At 41.0% G+C, this 23,608-nt stretch overlaps 1 protein-coding gene and 2 pseudogenes across 3 annotated transcripts in view; all 3 read right to left on the bottom strand.

Annotated features, from left to right (window-relative positions):
• Nucleotides 1–23,225, bottom strand: part of KIFBP (kinesin family binding protein) — a 54,489-nt gene extending 31,264 nt beyond the window's left edge. For all 3 annotated transcript variants that reach the window (XM_045877965.3, XM_064594730.1, XM_064594731.1), the window contains exons 1-2: nt 22,724–23,225; nt 13,827–13,925 (exon numbers count right to left, since the gene is read on the bottom strand). In XM_045877965.3, the coding sequence (XP_045733921.2) occupies nt 13,827–13,925; nt 22,724–23,149 (525 nt within the window). In that variant the 5' untranslated portion in view covers nt 23,150–23,225. The remainder of the gene's footprint in view (nt 1–13,826; nt 13,926–22,723) is intronic.
• Nucleotides 5,603–7,835, bottom strand: LOC129045889 (ubiquitin-conjugating enzyme E2 N-like; annotated as a pseudogene).
• LOC123846496 (RNA guanine-N7 methyltransferase activating subunit-like) lies at nt 15,658–18,615 on the bottom strand (annotated as a pseudogene).
• Nucleotides 23,226–23,608: the final 383 nt, after the last annotated feature.

Raw genomic sequence — 23,608 nt, 5'->3', positions numbered from 1 at the left:
AAAAAGAAAAAAAAGAAAAGCAAAAACACACAAGAAAAAAGAATGCCTAGATGCAGAGAGCAGACTGGTTGTTTCCAGAGGTGGAGGTAGTAAAGAAAAGGATGAAGGTGGTCAAGAGACAAAAACTTCCAGTTATAAAACAAATAAATCTTGGGGATGCACTGTACGCATGATGCCTACAGTTAGTAATACTGTATTGTATATTTGAATTTTGCTAAAAGAACAGATCTTAAAAGTTCTCATCACAAGAAAAAGAACTGTAAATGTATGTGGTAACAGACGTTAACTAGACTTGTGATCATTTCACAATATATACAGATATTGAATCATTGTGTGGTACATCCTATACTAATATAATGTTATATGTCAACTATATCTCAGTTTAAAATAAAGATTTAACATAAATGAGCAAACAAATCAGCCAGAAAACACAAACTCAAGTAAATACATGTAAAAAGGCATGAAGTAAACACTTTCAAAAGAAAAAATAAAAATGGAATATAAACACTTAAAAATCGTCGAAGAAATTTAAGTTAAAACAAGATTATTTTGCCTACAATAACGGCACAGATTTTTTTTTTAAAGCTACATAAGGAAAAGTTCCGAAGGAGATGAGAACTTTCATATACTAGTGAAATAAAGAGTACATTGCTAGTGTTTTGTGAAATGCTTTTAAATGGCCATTCTCCAAATACTGAACGGTACAACTTATATGTGGCATCTAAAAAAAAAGGTTAACTCCTAGAAATAGAATAGAATGCTGGGTGCCAGGGGCTGGGAGAGAGGGAAATGGGGGAGAAGCTGGGCAAAGGGCACAAACTTCCAGTTATAAGATGAGTAAGTTCTAAAGATCTAATAAACAACATAGTGACTATAGTTAACAATACTGTATTATATACTTGAAAGTTGCTAAGAAAGTAAATCTGAAATGTTCTCATCACCCCCCACCCGCCCCCAAAAAAGGTAATTATGTAAGGTGATGGAGATTTTTTTTAAGATTTTATTTATTTATTTGAGAGAGAATGAGAGAGAGCATGAGAGGGGGGAGGGTCAGAGGGAGAAGCAGACTCCCTGCTGAGCAGGGAGCCCAATGCGGGACTCGATCCCAGGACTCCAGGATTATGACCTGAACCAAAGGCATTCGCTTAACCAATTGAGCCACCCAGGTGCCCAGGTGATGGAGATATTAACTAATCCTAGTGTGGTAATCATTTGCAGTATATTCATATATCAGATTATCACACTGTACACCCTAAATTTATACAATGTTATATGTCAATTATATCAATAAAGGTAGGGGGCACCTGGCTGGCTCAGTAGGTAGAGCATGTGACTCTTGATTTTGGAGTTGTGAGTTCGAGCCCCACACTAGGTGTATAGATTACTTAAAAAATAAAATCTTAAAAAATAAAAAGCTGGGAAAAATTCAAATAAATAAGTTAAATATCCCTCTCTCTTTTTTTTTTTTTTAAAGATTTTATTTATTTATTTGAGAGAGAGAATGAGAGACAGAGAGCATGAGAGGGGGGAGGGTCAGAGAGAAGCAGACTCCCCGCCGAGCAGGGAGCCCGATGCGGGACTCGATCCCGGGACTCCAGGATCATGACCTGAGCCGAAGGCAGTTGCTTAACCAACTGAGCCACCCAGGCGCCCTTTTTTTAACTTTTTAAGTAATCTCTACACCCACAGTGGGGCTCAAACTCATGACCCCGAGATCAAGAGTCACATGCTCCAGCAAATGAGTTAGCCAGGTGCCCCAATATTTGGTCTCTTAACCTCACACAAAACCTACGAATGAATAACTCTTCATAACAATAAAATATATTTTCCTGGGCGCCTGGGTGGCTCAGTCTTGGTTAAGCGTCTGCCTTCGGCTCAGGTCATGATCCCAGGGTCCTGGGATCGAGTCCTGCATCGGGCTCCCTGCTCAGCGGGGAGTCTGCTTCTCCCTCTGCCTGCCGCTCCCCCTGCTTGTGCTCTCTGTGTCAAATAAATAAAATCTTTAAAAAATAAGTAAATAAAATATATTTTCTTTATTACTTATTCTATATCTGAACAATTTTATGGAGAAAAAGAATCCCTTTATCTTAATACAATAATTATTCAACAGTATTACCTTGAAAGGCAGCATGGTACAGTAGAAAGAACAAGAGTTTGGGGTCTGGGCGCCTGGGTGGCTCAGTTGGTTAAGTGACTGCCTTCGGCTCAGGTCATGATCCTGGAGTCCCTGGATCGAGTCCCGCATCGGGCTCCCTGCTCGGCAGGGAGCCTGCTTCTGCCTCTGACCCTCCCCCCTCTCATGTGCTCTCTCTCTCTCATTCTCTCTGTCTCAAATAAATAAAATCTTAAAAAAAAAAATTGTTTGGGGTCTGACAACCAAATTTAAATCCTGACTCTGTCACATAGTGTATGTTAACCTCACTGAATGACAAGCTCCCTACCTATAAAAGGGAATAACAGTACTTCCTTCATAAAACAACAAGAACAACAACAAAACAGTACCTCCTTCATAGAGTTGTTGTGAGAATAAAATACAGCCTGCTTAAGCACTCAATAAACATTAGTGTTTATTAGTTATAACTTTTATTTTTTTAAGATTTTATTTATTTGTCAGAGAGAGAGAGAAAGAGAGCACAAGCAGGGGGAGCAGCAGGCAGAGTAGGCAGAGGGAGAAGCAGACTCCCCGCTGAGCAAGGAGCCCGAGGGGGGATCAATCCCAGGACCCCGAGATCATGACTTGAGATGAAGGCAGCCGCCCAACTGACTGAGCCACCCAGGCGCGCCTACAACTTCTAAAACTAAAATGTTCATTTTTATCACTTATAACATCTAGTCCATCTTTACAGGGAAGATGAAAAAACGTGAGTAGAGTATAATCAAGGTGTACGCATGTATTGTATACATTTTCCATGTATTCATGATCCAGATGTTTATCATTTCAATGGTTATATCATATCCCCTTTTATTAGTGTACCATAGTTTACTTAACCATTCTGCAACTATTTGATACGTAGAGCATGTTTCTGGTGACTTTGCATTAACTACTCTATTATCTGATCCCCACAACATTTCTGTATTGTTGATAGGAAGGTTATCCCCATCTTACAGATGAGGAACCGGTGGCACAAAAGTCGGAATTCCCCCAAGTCAGTCAGTTATAACCACAAACCAAACTAGAATCCCTGGTCTCCTATCTTCAAATCCAGTGATTTCCCCTGCTGTGTTTAGATCTCTCCTTTACCTAGAACTCTATTTCCTAAATCTAATGTCAGATTTTTTTTAAATGACATTCTAACACCTGCCACTATTAGGGCAATAATTTATGAAATACTAAAAATATTTTTATTCAGAATAACTATTGATACTAGGCAAGTACAAAATCATATAAGCAATTAAATTCTCCAGCTACTGTAGATATATATTTAAACTGAAACGCTCTATAAAAATTCACTCAAGCATTCACACAGTAGTAACATTCTTTTTTTTGATTGATCTGGATGGACAAAGTGGAATATCACTCATTATTTCAAGAAACAGGTACTGTTCTAGATGCTGTGGAAACAGCAGTGAATACAGTTAAAAAAATATCCTTGTCATCAGGGAGCTTACATTTTAGTACTGAAGATGGGTGATAAATAAGATAAATCACTAAAATGAACATCGTGTTAGATAATGGTAAGTGTGAAGCAGAAAATAAAGCAGGAAAGGAGGACAGGAAGTGTCAGAGGGGTGGTGTGTAGTATCAGGCGGAGTGGCCAGTGAGTGCTCACGGGATGGGAGACATCGGAGTCACAAGCTGAAGGGAATGAAGGAGTGAGCCAGGTCAATAGCTAGTGGAAGAGCAGTCTCAGCAGAGGAAACAGTTAAGGGCAAAGACCCTGAGTCAGGAGCTTGTCTGGTGTGTTTCAGGAATAGCAAGAAGGCCAATGTAGCTACATCACAGTGAGACAGGAGAAAATAGTAGAAGATAAAATTAGAGAAGGGGCGCCTGGGTGGTGCAGTCGGTTGAGCAACTGACTCCTGGTTTCGGCTCAGGTTGAGATCTCAGGGTCAGGAGATCGAGCCCCAGGTCGGGCTCTGCACTCAGCGCTGAGTCTGCTTAAAGATTCTCACTGCCTCTCCCTCTGCCCCTCCCCTCCCCACCTCAAATAAATAAATCTTTTTAAAAAATTACAGAAATAATGGCAGCCAAACAGATAATGAACTTGTAGTCTTTATAAGGTCTTTGGGGTCTACACTAAGCAAGATGGGAAAGCCATTAGCAGAGCTTGAGGGAAGCAGTGATGTGATGGGAGCTGCGAACAGACTGAATGGGGCATGAGAGCATAAAGACCAGTTAGGAGACTACAGCAATAATCTCAGCAAGAGAGGGTGGTGGCTTGCACCAGGGGATAGCCGTGGTCTATCTATGGTTTAGATATAATTTAAAGGTGAAGCTAACTGTAGGTTAGATACAGTGTGAGGAGAAGAGGAGTGTCCAAGGTTTTAGGCCTCAGCAACTGGAAGAAAGAAGTTGGTGTTTACAGCAAGGGAGGTGGGGAGGGGAAGGTTACCAGTGTTAAGATGGTAGCTTTAGAGACACCTACTCCTTAAAAAGTGCAAATGTCACATCAGCAGTGGGACAGACAAGTCTGGAATTTGAGAGGTACAGACTGGAGATATAATTGGGAGCCATCAGCAAAGAGATGGTATTTAGAACAAGGGAATGAAGGCAGATGGAAAGAGGAGATGTCCAAAGACTCCACTCTGGGTACTCCAGCGTTCAGAGGCTGGGAAATACGGAGGAAGCATCACAGAGAAGAAAGAAAAAGAGGTGGAAGCTAAATAAAAAAAGTGTTTCAAGGAAGAGAGACTAACAACTGTGCCAAATGCTAGATTGATCAACTATGTCAAATGCTACTGAGAAGTCAAATAAGATGAGGACTAAAAATTTACAGTGATTTTAGCAACATATAAAACACTGGTGAACTTGGTAAGACACTGATATTTTTTCTTTTTTAACTTTTTTTTCCAGGCAACATACATTTATTTCACATTTCTAGGAGGTAAAAAAAAATATCAGATACCAATGCTTTATGCATGCTCAGGGCCAGCTTATAAATACTCCATTCCGGGGCCCCTGGGTGGCTCAGTGGTTGGGCGTCTGCCTTCCGCTCAGGTCATGATCCCGAGGTCCTGGGATTGAGCTCCGCACTGGGCTCCTCGCTCTGCGGGAGGCCTGCTTCTCCCTCTCCCACTCCCCCTGCTTGTGTTCCCTCTCTCGTTGTGTCTATCTCTGTCAAATGAATAAATTAAAAAAAAAAAAATCTAAAAATAAATAAATAAATAAATAAATAAAATAAATATTCCATTCAGTGAAGTCTTAACACAAATTTGCATCAGTGAAAAGAAACTGGCAAAATCCATTTCCTGCCAATCAACTTGTCAGATGGTGAGGACCAAAACAGAATGTTTCATCAGTTTTAATTTTTTTCAAAGATTTTAATTATTTATTTGAGAGAGAGAGAGAGTGCACGCGAGCCTGCACACATGAGGTGGGGGGAGGGGCAGAGGGAGAGGCAGACTCCCCACTGAGCAAGGAGCCCCAACGCCACTCGATCCTAGGACCCTGGGATCATGACCTGAGCCAAAGGCAGATGCTTAACCAAATGAGCTACCCAGGCACCCCCAGTTTTAATTTTTAAATATGACTGTCACATTGGAAAAATGAAATAAATTCATTAAAATAAACTGTACAAAGGCAAAGTAGAATAACAAAAAATATTTTACTAAAACGAAAGATTACAGAAATTTCCAGACAAGCCATATAAAATGGTCATAAGCTTTTTTTTAAAGGAAGGATTCTACACTTGAATCATGTTTATTAGTGAGGGCTGTGATGTTTGTTTAATGTTCCCATTTTGGTTCAGTCAAGCTTGTCCATCTACAGCATCTAAATAAAGTTAGACTTGGCTAGAGAGCATATTCTAAAGAACTGGTTAGCTGCTTTTAACCAAGGCAATTAGATCACCAAAGAAGTGGGAAAGGAACCCATAAAATTAAAACTACTTCTCTCCCTCAAAAAAAATAATAAAAACACCCATACCCCTATAGCTAATCCTGACAATTACCTTCATTCACAGTGCTTCATACTTAAACCATGATGGGGGAAATGAATAAAAGCAGAGAGGGGCCACTCCTTTTAAACGTTTCACAACAATCCAGATGGTACTTCTAGCCTCTGCTCATGCTTTACAACACTGAATCAGGACAAGACATAGATCTGCTAATGTGCATTTAATCACCAAAGGACTGAAGATGTCCAGGCTTTTATTCTATAATGTCTCTAAGACTGTGCAAACAAAAAAGGAAGAGGTCTCGGCAGAACAGAAGTGATGCACGCTTAATGATCAGATCGATTTTAAATATTATTCATGGCATATAGCCTAGTGCATGCTCTAGCTGTTTCTATGGCTTGGGCTTCATCGGTCTTCCCCCGCTCCGCTACATCATCATGGATCATCTGTATTGGGAACACTTAACAAAGCCTGGATCGATAGCAGAACTTACGGATCTGCAGTGCTGAGGACCACTTATCTTTCAAAATATCTAAACATATTCTTCCCAACGTGTCTACATTAGGATGATAAATTTTGGTCATGAAACATAGTTTAAGGGCTACCATCGAGTATTCTTCTGGAAGGAATAATTCAAGTTTAAAAGTCCCTCCCTCGGGCGCCTGGGTGGCTCAGTTGGTTAAGCGACTGTCTTCGGCTCAGGTCATGATCCTGGAATCCCAGGATCGAGTCCCGCATCGGGCTCCCTGCTCGGCAGGGAGTCTGCTTCTCCCTCTGACCCTCCCCCCTCTCCTGCTCTCTCTCTCTCAAATAAATAAATAAAATCTTTAAAAAAAAAAAGTCCCTCCCTCAAAAATGAAACAAGACGAAACCAGAGAGGGAGATAAACCATAAGAGACTCTTAATCTCGGAAACAAACTGAGGGTTGCTGGAGGGGAGAGGGGTGAGGGGGATGTTTTGGCTTTGTGATGGACACTGGGGAGGGTATGTACTATGGTGAGTGCTGTGAATTGTGTAAGACTGATGAATCACAGACCTGTGCCCCTGAAACAAATAATACATTATATGTTAATTAAAAAAATTTTTTTTAAAGTCCCTCCCTCAAGAAAAATTAAATTAAATTAAAATTAAATAAAAAAATAAAAGTCCCTCCCTCAAATGGAAATCCTGGGGGCCAGCAATGACCACATGAAAATAACGGGCATTGTTTTCATCTGGTTCTGCTTTAATGCCAGGAACTGCTTCTGCCAGCAAACGCTGGGTTTCCTTCATAATCCTGTGGGGCAGCCCGGCCATCTTGTCAACTCCCGAGTTTGGCCTCTGGTCTTGACTCTGGCTCTGCTTGCTTCACACACGAGTGCTAAGATTTTATTTTTAAGTAATCTCTACACCCAACATGGGGCTCAAATGCACAACCCCGAGATCAAGAGTCACATAGTCTACTTGCTGAGCCAGCCAGGTGCCCCAATAAGGCATTGCTTCTTAACTCTGAATGTAAGAAACATCAAAATATCTGGTTATTTAAAAGAGTGCTACGCATAGCCTCAAAACAAAATTAACTAAAATCCACTGTAATTTTAGAAGACTGCCGACATTTAAAAAAAACTGGGCTTTATTTTTTAGAGCAGTTTTAGGTTCACAGAAAAATTAAGCTGATGTGGACACCTGGGCAGCTCAGTGGGTTAAGTGTCTGCCTTTGGCTAAGGTCTTGATCTCAGGGTCCTGGGATCAAGCCCCCCACGTTGGGCTCCCTGCTCAGCAGGGAGACTTTACCCTCTCTGCCATTACCCCTGCTTGTGCTTGCTCTCTCCCACTGTGTGTGTGTCAAATAAATAAAATCTTAAAAAAAAAAAAAAAAAAGAAAAATTAAGCTGATGATATAGAAATACCTCCTATACCCCCTTGCCTGAACACATGGGTAATCTATAAACTGCCAACTTTTAGCAGGCAAAATTTATTAAGGAATGGATCGTAACACACTGATTTGCCGCTTTTACAGGGCTGTGACCCTCTAAAGTAGAAATTTTCGATCTAGGCTCCCTAGAGCCCTAGAAAGTTCTATGGTACCTCTTTTGTACCACCACAGTGGGGTGGGAAGAAGGCACCTAGTGGATTGGGCTGAGAGTTCTTCTGACCTGCTTAACCACAGTGGCTCAGTTTTTACAAATTACATTTCAAAGGGATTTCACAAGTGGGGAAAAAAAAAAAATCACGAAAACCTTTTCTCTGAGGCAGTGGTTCTCAAAGTATAGTACCTGGACCAGCAGCATCAACATCACCTGGCACCTTGTTAAAAAGGCAAATTCTCAGGCCTCAACCAAGACCTACTGAAGCGTCTGAGAGTGAATATTCTGTTTTAACAAGCCCTCCAGAGCCCTCCACAGACAGATGCATGCTGAAATTTGAGAACCATGCCTTCAAAGATTTCAGATATTTTGCTTAAGTAGCTGTTTGCTTTCCTGCAAGCACTGCTATTCTCAGTGGAAATCAAAATAAAATTTTTATTTTTACTTATATTTCAAAATAGAATTTTTATTTTGTTATTCTTTTTTAAAGATTTTATTTATTTATGAGAGAAAGAGCACACATGCACTAGTAGGGGGGAGGGCAGAGGGAGAGGGAGAAGCAGACTCCCTGCAGAGCAGGGAGCCCAATGCAGGACTCAATCCCAGCACCCTGGAATCATGACCTGAGCCAAAGGCAGATGTGTAACCAACTAAGCCACCCAGGTGCCCTCAAAATAGAATTTTTAGATTATAAATGAAAATATGCCAATATCAGTATTTTAGGTTAATATCAGAATATTTCCTATATAATTATATTTGGACTAAGATTGCACTTAGACCCCATCTGAGGATTATTTTTAAGAACCCTATTTGGGGGGCGCCCAGGTGGCTTAGTCGTTAGGCATCTGCCTTCGGCTTGGGTCATGATCCCAGGGTCCTGGGATTGAGCCCCATATCGGGCTCCCTGGTCCACTGGAAGCCTGCTTCTCCCTCTCCCACTCCCCCTGCTTGTGTTCCCTCTCTCACTGTGTCTCTCTCTGTCAAATAAATTAATAAAATCTTAAAAAAAAAAAAAAAAAAGAACCCTATTAGGTAGCAGACCTATCCACAGAGACCTGACAGGCCAGAAAGGAATGGCATGATATATTCAGGGTACTAAACGAGAAAAATATGCAGTCAAGAACACTTTATCCAGCTAGGCTGTTACTGAAAATAGGAGAGATAAAAAGCTTCCAGGACAAACAGAAACTAAAAGAATTTGCAATCACCAAACCAGCCCTACAAGAAATATTGAAAGGGGTCCTCGAAGCAAGGAGAGAGCCCAAAAGTAACACAGACCAGAAAGGAACAGAGACAATATACAGTAACAGTCACCTTATAGGCAATATAATGGCACTAAATTCATATCTAAATTCATTATCGAGAAAGGGAAACCTGAGATCCGGCTGCTGACTGAGAAATGCAACACGGTCAAAATGTGGGTACAGCTCCTGATTCCCAGGATAGAAGATGGGAACAACTTCAGGGTCTCTATTCAGAGGAGACAGTTGCAGAACTAAGAACCGTTGTGAGTGAAGCTGCATCTTATCTGGACCAGATTATATTACAAGAGCCAAACTGGTTTCTAAAATAACTAAATATCCACACATGGACGACTATCGCTGCACTGTGACAGAGATTGATGAGAAAGAATATATCAACCTTCGGCTCATCATATCAGAGCTAAGGAATCAATATGTCACTCTACATGACATAATCCCGAAAAATATCAAGAAGATCAAACGGCCCCAGAGCAGCAATGCAGAGACGCTGTACTGAGGCCATGGCCAGGGCCAGGGGACTCTGTGAGTCTGGCTCAAGACCGACATTGCCTTGGTTTGTTATATGACTATCGTGATGGGGAAACTGGCTGGAAATAGTAATCACACCTCTCTCTGTTTTTAATTAGAGTCTTTTTTTTTTTTTAAGATTTTATTTATTTATTTGACAGAGAGAGACACAGTGAGAGAGGGAACACAAGCAGGGGGAGTGGGAGAAGGAGAAACAGGCCCCCCGCCAAACAGGGAGCCCGATGAGGGGCTCGATCCCAGGACCCTGGGATCACGACCCGAGCTAAAGGCAGACGCCCCTTTAGTTAGAGTCTAATGAAACTCTCATGTAGTTCTGTGGGGAAAAAAAAAAAAAAAAAAAGAGCATCCTACTAAAGGATGAATGGGTCAACCAGGAAATTAAAGAAGAATTTAAAAAATTCATGGAAACAAATGAAAATGAAAACACAACTGTTCAAAATCTTTGGGATGCAACAAAGGCAGTTCTAAGAAGTAAGTATATAGCAATACAAGCCTTTCTCAAGAAACAAGAAAGGTCTCAAATACACAACCTAATCCTACACCTAAAGGAGCTGGAGAAAGAACAGCAAATAAAATAAAGCCTGAATTAATAAGATTGATAAACCCCTGGCCAGACTTATCAAAAAGAAAACAGAAAGGACCCAAATTAAAAAAATCATGAATGAAAGAGGAGAGATCACAACCAACACCAAAGAAATACAAACAATTATAAGAACATAATATGAGCAACTATATATGCCAACAAATTAGACAATCTGGAAGAAATGGATGCATTCCTAGAGACGTATAAACTACCAAAACTGAGCCAGAAAGAAAACCTGACCAGACCTATAACCACTAAGGAAATTGAAGCAGTCATCAAAACTCTCCCAACAAACAAGAGCCCAGGGCCAGATGGCTTCCCAGGGGAATTCTACCAAACATTTAAAGACCTATTCTTCTGAAACTGTTCCAAAAAATAGAAATGGAAGGAAAACTTCCAAACTCATTTTATGAGGCCAGCATTACCTTGATTCCAAAACCAAAGACCCCATCAAAAAGGAGAATTACAGACCAATATCCCTGATGAACATGGATGCAAAAATTCTCACCAAAATACTAGCCAATAGATCCAACAGTACTTTAAAAGGATTATTCACCACGACCAAGTGGGATTTATTCCTGGGCTGCAAGGTTGGTTCAACATCTGAAATATCAATCAATATGATACAATACATTAATAAAAGAAAGAACAAGAACCATATGATCCTCTCAATAGATGCAGAAAAAGCATTTGACAAAGCACAGCATCCTTTCTTGATCAGAACTCTTCAGAGTATAGGGATAGAGGGTACATACCTCAAGATCATAAAAGCCATCTATGAAAAACCCACAGCGAATATCATCCTCAATGGGGAAAAACTGAGAGCTTTCCCCCTAAGGTCAGGAATGCGGCAGGGATTTCCACTATCACCACTGCTATTCAACATAGTACTAGAAGTCCTAGCCACAGCAATCAGACAACAAAAAGAAATAAAAGGCCTCCGAATCGGCAAAGAAGAAATCAAACTCTCACTCTTTGCAGATATGATACTTTATGTGGAAAACCCAAAAGACTCCACCCCAAAACTGCTAGAACTCATACAGGAATACAGTAAAGTCGCAGGATATAAAAATCAATGCACAGAAATCAGTTGCATTTCTATACACCAACAACAAAACAGAAGAAAGAGAAATTAAGGAGTCCATCCCATTTACAACGGCACCCAAAACCATAAGATACCTAGGAATAAATCTAACCAAAGAGACAAAGAACCTGTGCTCAGAATACTATAGAATACTCATGAAAGAAATTGAGGAAGACACAAAGAAATGGAGAAACATTCCATGCTCATGGATTGGAAGAGCAAATATTGTGAAAATGTCAATGCTACCTAGAGCAATCTACACATTTAATGCAATCCCTATCAAAACACCATCAACTTTTTTCATAGAAATGGAAAAAATAATCCTAAAATTTGTATGGAACCAAAAAAGACTCCAAATAGAGGAATGCTGAAAAAGGAAAGCAAAGCTGGTGGCATCACAATTCCAGATTTCCAGCTCTATTACAAAGCTGTCATCATCAAGACAGTATGGTACTAGCACAAAAACAGGCACATAGATCAATGGAACAGAATAGAGAGTCCAGAAATGGACTCTCAACTCTATGGTCAACTAATAATCCACAAAGCAGGAAAGAATGTCCAATGGAAAAAAGACAATCTCTTCAACAAATGGTGTTGGGAAAATTGGACAGCCACATGCAGAAGAATGAAACTGGACCATTTCCTTACACCATACACAAAAACAGACAGAAAATGGATGAAAGATGTAAATGTGAGACAGGAATCCATCAAAATCCTTGAGGAGAAAACAGTCAGCAACCTCTTCAACCTCAGCCACAGCCACTTCCTCCTAGACACATTGCCAAAGGCAAGGGAAGCAAGGGCAAAAATGAACTATTGGGACTTCATCAAGATGAAAAGCTTTTGCACAGCAAAGGAAACAGTCAACAAAACCAAAAGACAACCGACAGAATGGGAGAAGATATTTGCAAATAACTTAGCAGATACAGGGCTAGTATCCAAAATCTATAAAGAACTTATCAAACTCAACACCCAAAGAACAAAGAAGCCAATCAAGAAATGGGCAGAAGACATGAACAGACATTTTTCCAAAGAAGACATCCAAATGGCCAACAGACACATGAAAAAGTGCTCAACATCACTCGGCATCAGGGAAATCCAAATCAAAACCTCAATGAGATACCACCTCACACCAGTCAGAATGGCTAAAATTAACAAGTCAGGAAACGACAAATGTTGGTGAGGATGCGGAGATAAGGGAACCTTCCTACACTGTTGGTGGGAATGCAAGCTGGTGCAGCCACTCTGGAAAACAGTATGGAGGTTCCTCAAAAAGTTGAAAATAGAGCTACCCTATGACCCAGCAATTGCAATACTGGGTATTTACCCCAAAGATACAAATGTAGTGATCCAAAGAGGCACATGCACCCCAATGTTTATAGCAGCAATGTCTACAAAAGCCAAACTATGGAAAGAGCCCAGATGTCCATCGACAGATGAATGGATAAAGAAGATGTGATATACATATAGATACACACGACGGATTATTATGCAGCCATCAAAAAAATGAAATCTTGCCATTTGCAACGACATAGATCGAACTAGAGGGTATTATGCTAAGCGAAATAAGTCAATCAGAGAAAGACAATTATCATATGATCTCACTGATATTTGGAATTTGAGAAACAAGGCAGAGGATCACAGGGGAAGAGAGGAAAAAAATGAAACAAGACGAAACCAGAGAGGGAGACAAACCATAAGAGTAAACTTTTAATCTCAGGAAACAAACTGAGGGCTACTTGAGTGGAGGGGGATGGGAGGGATGGGGTGGCTGGGTGATGGACACTGGGGAGGGTTTGTGTTGTAGTCAGCACTGTGTATTGTGTAAGACTGTATTGTGTAATCACAGACCTGTACCCCTGAAACAAATAATACATTATATATATATAAACCCTATTAGGTGATCACCTAGATAGCTCTACAGAGAGATCCCTGGGTATACTGAAGAGTCATGTACTAATAACGTAAATGAGGAATAAGAGCCTTCAAATCTTGACTAGTTTTTCTTTCCTTTTTTTTTTTTTTTAACATTTAATTTATTTATTTGAGAGAGAGAGAGAGCATGGCAGAGGGAGAGGGAAAAGCAGACTCCCCACTGAGCGGGGAGCCTGATGTAGGGCTCGATCCCAGGACCCTAGGATTATGACCTGAGCCCAAGGCAGACGTTTAACCAACTAAGCCACCCAGGGCCCCCACATCTTGACTCGTTTCAATAAAAATTTAAAATTTATCTGACATCCAACATACCTCTTTCATATACTGGTTATACAGTGCTTCTGATGATTCTAGGTAAGCCTGTGCAGTTTCAATTTCTTCTCTTTCAGACCACAGGATACCCAGGTTATTCTGGAAAATAAAGAAAAGAGAAATAAATAATGACAATATAAATCTTCCAATTAAAGTAACTTTCAGGGGCGCCTGGCTGGCTCAGTTGGTTGAGCATGTCTCTTGATTTCAGCTGAGTCATGATCTCAGGGTCCAGGCCCAGCAGGGAGTCTGCTTGAGATTCCCTCTCCCTGTGCACCCCCTTAAATAAATAAATAAATCTCTTAAGAAAACATTTCAATAAACTTCTATGTTATTGATTTCTTTTGTAACCCTTTACATTTTATGTTATACATTTAAAATAATTATTCTGTTTATGAAATACAGGCTTTACTAGACTGCAAAAGGGGCTCATGGCACACAAAAAAGGGGGGGGCACACGTAGAAACCCTACAGTTTACAGGTGACTTGATCATTCCTCTGGAACACAGACCTCTGGTCTTCTGGCTTCACATAATGTTTCTATTCTATCATCTTTTTAAGTTAAGTGATCAGTCCTCAGTAGGGACTGTAGGTCACAGGGATAATGTATTGAGATGGGACAGTTGTTTTCTTTTTATCTAGGAGGGTCCTTTGCAGGACCCTGGGGAAACCCAAAGGGGCTCTTGCCCACTACTAACTTACTGATTACTCTGCCCACCCAGACTCAAAGAATATAATCTCCCTTAATATTCATTTCCTGATCATAGAAATGGATGCACAAACCACCTTGTCCCACTCTCTAGTTCAACTTATTTTTCCTGACAAGAGTCCCTGAGAAACTCCATTCAGCCAGGACACCAATCAGCCCAACCCAGTACACCGTATCTAGCCTACAGAGTCTAGAGATTTCCCTAGTACCAGGAACTGGTTGGCCACATGTGCTCTGTTTTGATGGGATGGTGATATATTTAACCTGCTAGCTCCAGGGTAGGCTGTGCCACAGAAAGCAATGGTTCCCGTGTGCGATAAATCTTAAACCAAGTAGAGAACCCCAGAGTGTATCTAAGAAAAACTAAGGTTTTTCTTTTGAGCCATAACCTATTGCGATCTTGAAGGTAAAGACCATGCAAAAAATCTAGAACTGATTTGATTTTTAAAAATTAATAGTGTAATGTTTTGCTTTTTAGTTTTGCAATTCTTTTTATTGAGATATAATTGACACATAATGTTAGTGGTTTTTTTAAATGTTCACTCCACAAAAATAACTACTATTGACATTCTACATAAATTATGTTTAAATATAATATAAATCCTAAAATACACCAGAAACTACTATATCATTCACAGAGCATTTTCATGTTCTTGCCCTCAGGATACCAAACTAGGTAGGAAAAAAATTAAATATAAAATAAAAACAGCTAGGAGCACCTGGGTGGCTCAGACAGTTAAGCATCTGACTCTTGGTTTCAGCTCAGGTCATGATCTCAGGGTCATGAGATCGAGTTCCGCATCAGGCTCCACATGCAGCACAGAGTCTGCTTGAGATTCTCTCTCTATAATAAATAAATCTTTTTTTTTTTAGGTTTTTTTAATTTATTTGAGAGAGAGCACAAGTGGAGGGGAAAGGCAGAGGGAGAGGGAGAAGCAGGCTCCCCATTGAGCAGGGCGCCCAACATGGGGCTTGATCCCAGAACCCTGGGATCCTGAACTGAGCTGAAGGCAGACGTTTAACCAACTGAGCCACCCAGGTGCCCCAATAAATAAATCTTTAAAAAAATAAAAAATAGGGGCATCTGGGTGGCTCAGTTGTTAAGCGTCTGCCTTTGGCTCAGGTCAGGATCCCAGGGTCCTGGGATGGAGCCCCGATCGGGCTCCCAGCTCCGTGGGAGGCCTGCTTCTCCCTCGCCCACTCCCCCTGCTTGTGTTCCCTCTCTCGCTGTCTCTCTCTGTCAAAAAATAAATAAAAATAAAAATAAAAACAGCTAAAAAGGTACTACTGGTGAATTCTACCAACGTAAGAAATTATACCAACTCTGCACAACTCTGCCCAGTAGAGGAAAGAACGCTTTCCATCTCATACTAAACCAAAGACATAACAAGAAAACTACAGCCTGATATCCTTCATGAACACAGATATGAAAAAATATTAAAATTTCAGCAAATGGAGTTCAAAAATATATAGAAAGGGTAGTATTTCACCGAAGTTTTACTCGGTAAAAACTTCAAGTGTATTTTTACCACAGGAAGGAAAGTTTGGTTTAACACTGGAAAATCAATCAAGGTCATTCACCATATTAACAGACTAAAAAAGAAAAAAACCATGAATATCTCAGATGCAGCAATGAAATGACGATGCTGAAAGAAGTCAGACCAAAATAAGAGAAACACTGCATGATTCCATTATGAAATTCTAGAAAATGCGGAGGAGCCAAGGCGAAGGGAGAGAGAGAATAAAGGAGGGAGAGAGGGATTACAGAGCACAGGAAGCCTGTAGATGGATATGGTCAATGGATACGGTCAATACCTTGATTGCAGAGATTGTTTCATGGGTATATACATATGTCAAAATTCATCAAATTATGTACTTTATTTTTTTCTACTTTAGAATTTTTATTTCTGTGTAAAAGAAAGACAGAACTCCTGGAGGTCAAACAAAGAAAACAGACACCAAATTCAAAGCACTATTAAGTCAGGAAACGAAGAATCTGAGGTAGAAGTCAGGCAACATAATCCACAACCTTTTTAGGGGCATACTGAACAATCACATCTCTAGTAAGATCTCATTTTTTTTTAAAGTCACAAGTTCCAAAAAGTTAATAATCCACTCTCTGAAATCAGATGTAAAACTATGACCAACAGAAGATACACACAAACTTTTGTCATGGTAACAGAGAAAACAGTTTTACTAAAAGCTGCTGACGTTTCCATCAGTAGTAACCATAGGGAGGCCGTTGGTTGTAACCATACTTCCATTTTGGTGGGGGTAGTAAGGTTCTTGTCTGTGCTGCGGGTAACTGTTACCCCAGGACCATCCATGCCACTGATTGGATCGACTGTCCCTTGGCCACCTCCGTCTACTATTCCTACCTCTAAACTGTCTGTTATCTTGCAACTAATTGCCTCTATTTCTCTGGTTCCCACCAGCTCTGCTATTCCATTCTTCAACGATTGGAGGGAACTCAGGAGGGCATTTCAGGTACTCCTGGTACTCTTTGTCATCTTCTGTGAATCTACTGGCAAACATCTCTTCAAATTTGGGAACAGCTTCAGAAGTTTCTGTCATCCTGAAATTCCCAGCAGTCTCAGGCAGCTGCAATGTTTAATGTTTATGTTGTTTCGATCTCCGGCTCACACCGTGGGCAAAGGACCTCCCACCACTTCAGCTCTCCAAGGTAAGGGACTCACGTACTTTAGATATACAATTTATCGTATGCCAGTTATACCTCAGTAAAGCTATAAACACACACAAAAGCTACTCTTTATACATTTATATCCTGGGAGTGGAGAGAATAATCTCCTAATTTGTTAGGAAATTTTACTTAGGTGAAGTAGTTAAATTTCACTCAAGATGAGAGGCACCTGGCTGGCTCAGTGGGTAGAGCATGCAACTCTTGATCTCAAGATCAGGAGTGCAAGCCCCACACTGGGTGTGAGCCTACTTAAAAAATATACTTTTTTATTAAAAAAAAAGATGATAATGCAAGTGTATATTGCTGATAGCAAAAACTGGAAGGAAAACTGGAGAAAAATTATTCTTTTTTTTGTTTTGTTTTTAGAGAGAGATCATGCCCGAGGTGTGGGGGGTGAATAGGGGGCAGTGGGGGAGAGAGAATCTTAAGCAGGCTCCCACACCCAGCACAGAGCCCGATCTCATGACCCTGAGATCATGACCTGAGCTGAAATCAAGAGTCGGATGCTTAACTGACTGAGTCACCCAGGTGCCCCAAGGAGAAAAATCATTCTTAAGGCCTCCAGAACCCAGTGAAGATAGAAGGGGATAGTCTCTTTTGATAATCTAATATGGATCCAGGTTTTCTATTTCTATAGTTTCCCAGGAAGGAAACACCAGGTTGAGACAAAGCAGTCAGAATATCATAAATTCCCATGAGCTGTTACTTTCAAACTTTTTCCTACACACACACACACACACACACACACAGTCTTTTACAAAATAGAATCATTCTACCTAATTCCCAACATGCCTTAGTCTTCCCCCTCCCTCTTAATATTGATATTTTTTAATTTTTTTTTAAGATTTTATTTATTTATTTGACAAAGAGAGAGAGAGGGAGAGCACAAGTAGGCAAAGAGGCAAGCAGATGGTGAGGGAGAAGCAGGCTCATCGGCAGGGAGCCCGATGCGGGGCTTGATCCCAGGACTCTGGGATCATGACCTGAGCCGAAGGCAGACGCTTAACGACTGAGCCACCCAGGCGCCCCAATATTGATATTTTTTTTTTAAAGATTTTATTTATTTATTTGAGACAGAGAGAATGAGATACAGAGAGCATGAGAGGGAGGAGGGTCAGAGGGAGAAGCAGACTCCCCGCCGAGTAGGGAGCCCGATGCAGGACTCGATCCTGGGACACCAGGATCACGACCTGAGCTGAAGGCAGTCGCCCAATCAACTGAGCCACCCAGGCGCCCCCAATATTGATATTTTTGATTAACAAATATGTATCATTATTTTTTAGTGGCTGCACACTGTTCTTCTGTATGGATGTATCCATATTTTTGTTGTTGTTGTTAAAGATTTTATTTATTTGACAGAGAGAGACACAGCGAGAGAGGGAACACAAGCAGGGGGAGTGGGAGAGGGAGAAGCAGGCTTCCCGCGGAGCTGGGAGCCCGATGCGGGGCTCGATCCCAGGACCCTGGGACCATGACCTGAGCCGAAGGCAGGCACTTAACGACTGAGCCACCCAGGCGCCCCTGGATGTATCCATATTTATTTAACCATATAGCTACTGACTGATATTTGTTTTTTTTTAATTGACAATGCTGTGATGAACATCCATGCTGACATACCTTTGCATACCTGTCCCAATATTATTTTAGGATATTGATAGGAATTTTATTTGATTTTTTTTTAAGATTTTATTTATTTATTTGACAGAGAGAGACACAGCGAGAGAGGGAACACAAGCAGGGGAGTGGGAGAGGGAGAAGCAGGCTTCCTGCTGAGCAGGGAGCTCGATGCGGGGCTTGATCCCAGGTCCCTGGGACCATGACCTGAGCCAAAGGCAGATGCTTAACGGACTGAGCCACCCAGGCGCCCCTGATACGGAATTTTAAAGTCAAAATCTTGACTCCAGAATTCTGATACCTACTGATCTTCAGAAAGTTCTATGAATTTGTATTTCCACTAACAATAATGCTAACAGATATTACCTGTTTCCTCATAGTCTCTCCAGTAACAAGTATAAGCCATCTTTAATAATCTCTGCCAATCTGATCCAATTTTTCTATTTTTTTTAGTTTGTTTTATTATTAGTGAGATCAACTCTCTCATCACTGGGACACCTGGGTGGCTCAGTTGATTAACCTTCAGACTCTTGGTTTTGGCTGCAGTCATGATCTCAGGGTTGTGAGATGGAGCCCGGTGTCCTCTACACTTGGCGCTGAGTCTGCTTGAGATTCTTTCTCCCTTCCTCTCCCTCCCACTCTGCTCCTCCCCTGCTTGCATGCTCTCTCTCTAAAATAAACAAATCAAGAAAATCTTTAAAACAAAATCTCCCATCCTATATAGCAAATATTAAATGTAATAAAATTCTAGTGTGGTAATGCCACTGGAAAAAAAGATCAACCAAACAGGAGAGTTAGAAACACACTAGCACAGACAAATTACTATTGCCGTATAGTTTTGGTATCTGGTAAACTAGGTACTAGCTAATTAAATTAAATTACCATTTAATCTAATCTAATTAAATTATTATTTCTGTAGAGTTTTAGTACCTGGTAAGCTAGTTTTAGTGCATTTTTCTTTTTCTTATGTTCACTTTTCTTTATTCTTTCATATACACATACTCATTTTGTCAAGCTCTAAGAAAAACTATTATGATTTCAGCAGAAATTGCATTAAACCTACAAATGAGTATCAGAATATGACTGTTATGTGGGTGCCTGGGTGGCCCAGTCGGTTAAGCGTCTGCTTTCCGCTCAGGTCATGATCCCAGGGTCCTAGGATCCAGATCCAGATCTGGGGAGCCTGCGTCTCCCTCTCCCTCAGCTACTCCCTCTGCTTGTTCTCTCTCTCTGTCAAATAAATAAATAAAATCTTAAAAAATATATATATATGACTGTTATGTTTAATTCTTGCCACCCAGGAAACTGTTATATTTTTCCATTTAGGATTATCAGTTCTATTACCTCTAATATTGCTGTTGTGAATGCAATTTCTAAAAATAGTATTTTTAACCAGTATTGCTTATGTACAGGAATACTATTAATATTATATATTTATTTATATCCTCCCACTTTATTGAATTGATCACAGTTCTAATAGTTTTTCAGCTGATGACTTTAGTTTTTAGGTATACAAGGATCACATATGCAAATAGTTACTTTTAGAAATTATTTTATTTTTTTCCCAAATTAATAACTCTTATTTGCTTTCTATATTATTGCAATGGCCAGAACTTTTTTTTTAAGATTTATCTATTCATTTTTTTTTTAAATATTTTATTTATATTTGGTATTTAAGAGACAGAATGAGCAGTGGGGAGGGGCAGAGGGAGAGAGAGAGAGAGAGAGAAGCAGACTCCCTGCTGAGCAAGGAGCCAGATGCGGAGCTTGATTCCAGGACCTGGAGATCATGACCTGAGCTGAAGGCAGACACTTAATGAACTGAGCCACCCAGGCACCCCTCTTCCATTCATTTGAGAGATAGAGAGTGGGGGGAGGGGGAGAGGAAGAGAGAGAATCTCAAGCAGACTCCACCTGGAGTGTGAAGCCCTATGCAGGGCTCAATCCCACAACCCTGAAATCATGGCCTGAGTCAAAATCAAGTCAAATGCGTAACTGACTGAGCCACGCAGGTGCCTCTGCAATGGCCAGAACTTCTAATCAAGGTTTTCTTCCTGATTTTAGTACGAATACCTAAAATAATTCACCCTTCAGAAAAGGTTGGCTATTTGAAATACTGTATTCACTGAATGTAAGATGTCCCATCTGTAAGACAATTATTTTATCAACAAGAAAACACTGCCAAGTAAATTATGACACAGCTATAAGATGCATCCTGATTTTAGACATATTAAGATATGAAACAATGTGCATATTAAAATCAAAATATAGTAAATACTGGACATTCCATATTACATTTAGGGTGGTTTCTAATTCTATTCTTGAGATGTTGAAATTGTTCAATGCTTATTAAGGTTTTAGGCAACCATATGATTAAAGAAAATTTTGAGGTTTTGTCTGAGTTCAACATCTTATGAATTTCATTAGATCATTCAACCACTGGACATATATTTAGAATGGCCTACTATGGAGGAGGCACTGAGGTTATAAATAGTGTGCAAAAAGAGACATAGTTCCTGTTATTGTGTAGCTTTTAATTTTATTGGGTCATGTTAAAAGAAAATGACCTGTACAATTTCCTTTTTAATTCTGAGGTTTTTCTTTGAGGCCATATGATCAATTTTGGTAAATGTTCCCTGGATCACATATATTAAGAACTGGAACTACTGGATGTAAAGGTTTGTGAGCTTACTCCAAGTTCCTGGCACATAAAAGGAGTTCATACAAATTTGTATTCTGAAATATTATGTTCCCGAAGAGAATGTCAGATTTATTTCTTAATAAACCAAGGACCATGGGGCGTCTGGGTAGCTCAGTCGTTGGGCGTCTGCCTTTGGCTCAGGTCATGATCCCAGGGTCCAGGGATCGAGCCCCGCATCGGGCTCCCTGCTCAGCGGGAAGCCTGCTTCTCCCTCTCCCACTCCCCCTGCTTGTGTTCCTGCTCTCGCCATCTCTCTCTCTGTCAGATAAATAAATAAAAATAAAAATAATAAACCAAGGACCACATAAATGGGAAACGGTAAGTATTACAAGAATTCAAAGATACAAGTTCGGAACAAAATGATCCAAAGAAAGTCACTAGAAGTATGAAGTCTGTTTTGAGATGGGTTTTGAAAAATCGGCAAGAATTCCCTGGGGAGGGGCGGCTGGGTGGCTCAGTCGTTAAGCGTCTGCCTTCGGCTCAGGTCATGATCCCAGGGTCCTGGAATCGAGCCCCACATCGGGCTCCCTGCTCTGCGGGGAAGCCTGCTTCTCCCTCTTCTACTCCCCCTGCTTGTGTTCCCTCTCTCGCTGTGTCTCTCTCTGCCAGATAAATAAATAAAATCTAAAAAAAAAAAAAAAAAAATCTAAAGAATTCCCTGGGGAGCAAACGATATATATATATATATATATATATATATATATATATATATATATATATATATATATATATATATATATATATATATATATACACACACACACACACATACATACACACACACACATATGGCAAAAACAGAAACTGATGATTTTTGAACAATTTGTTTTAAATTAAGCATGCACTCGGGACATCCTCTGTAATTTCCTCGAGACCTTAAGATTTAAATTACTATGGATTTCTTCTGAATAGAATGAACAGGATTTGGACTGGTGGAGAAGAGCTGGAAAAGGCATTTATGAGGTAGTAGGGTCTCAGGAAACCAATGCGTTGACCACGACTAAGCGAAGCAGCAAGTGATGTCGGTGGAATTTGCAAGCTGTTCATTCCAAAGCTTCAAAAACACGGGGTCAAATTGTGCCTGATAACATCTGCCTTTAGCCTTGGCGAGAGTGGGGACCCTCTCCACCCCTCGCCTCTGGCCGACGACAGTGGGCCGTGCTCGCTCTCACCTGCGCCTGGATGTAGAGGGAGACGCAGTCCTGCGACAGCCGGTACTTGCGCAGCAGCCTCAGGCATTTCACCAGATGCTCCTCCCCCGCCGACAGCTCCTCGGTGTCGATGTGGTTCACACCGAGGTGGAACTCGATCACCGCCAGCCTCACTGCTCCCTGGGCGATGGGCCCCTCGGCTTCCACCACTTCGGCCGGCGGCCCCAGGGCGTGGTCCCCCGCGCCCAAGCCCTCCTCCGCCTGAGGCCGCTCATCCTCGTCCTCAGGCGCGGGGCCCAACAGCGCCTTGACCTCTTCCAGCAGCGCTCGGGCGCCGTACTTGGACTTATAGGGTTCTTTCTCGGGGTTTTTATGCAATTCCACCCGCGACAGAGCCAGCGCGGCCTGGAATTTCTCACGAATCTCGGCCCACGGAGGACTCGCCATAGCGGCCTCTACCGCCTGGGCGTCCTCAATGTTTGCAATCGGGACTCCCGCCTTCTTTCTGCTTTGCGACACTTCACTTACGGCCCCGGACAGATCCCAACACTGCGGAACCGTAACCAATGAGGTCCGCCAGAGGACCCGCAATGTGCTCGGCTGTAACCAATGGAAAGGCGTAGTGGGCACCACAGCAACCGTTGTCATGGAAACGAAGCTCTCAATGAGGGTGGTCCCACCTCCAGCCCCACCCTCCGCGGTGATGAATTCTATCGCGTGACCCGTAGAAGTTCTACCTTTAACAGAACACATTAGAAACATACCTAACTACTCTCGTTAGTTGGTATAACCTGAATGACAGAAAACTTTTGATATTTATAACCTAGCCCATGACTGGATGAAGATGTAACAAGGATTCATTTATTATTAATATATAGCTTCTGGAGTGAAAGTTAGCTTTCACTA

The sequence above is a fragment of the Mirounga angustirostris genome, unplaced genomic scaffold, assembly GCF_029215605.1.
Source record: "Mirounga angustirostris isolate CCGP_5_RB_7025 unplaced genomic scaffold, mMirAng1.0.hap1 SCAF_6, whole genome shotgun sequence".
Lineage (NCBI taxonomy): Eukaryota > Metazoa > Chordata > Mammalia > Carnivora > Phocidae > Mirounga > Mirounga angustirostris.
This window is presented reverse-complemented; position numbering and strand designations above follow the sequence as displayed.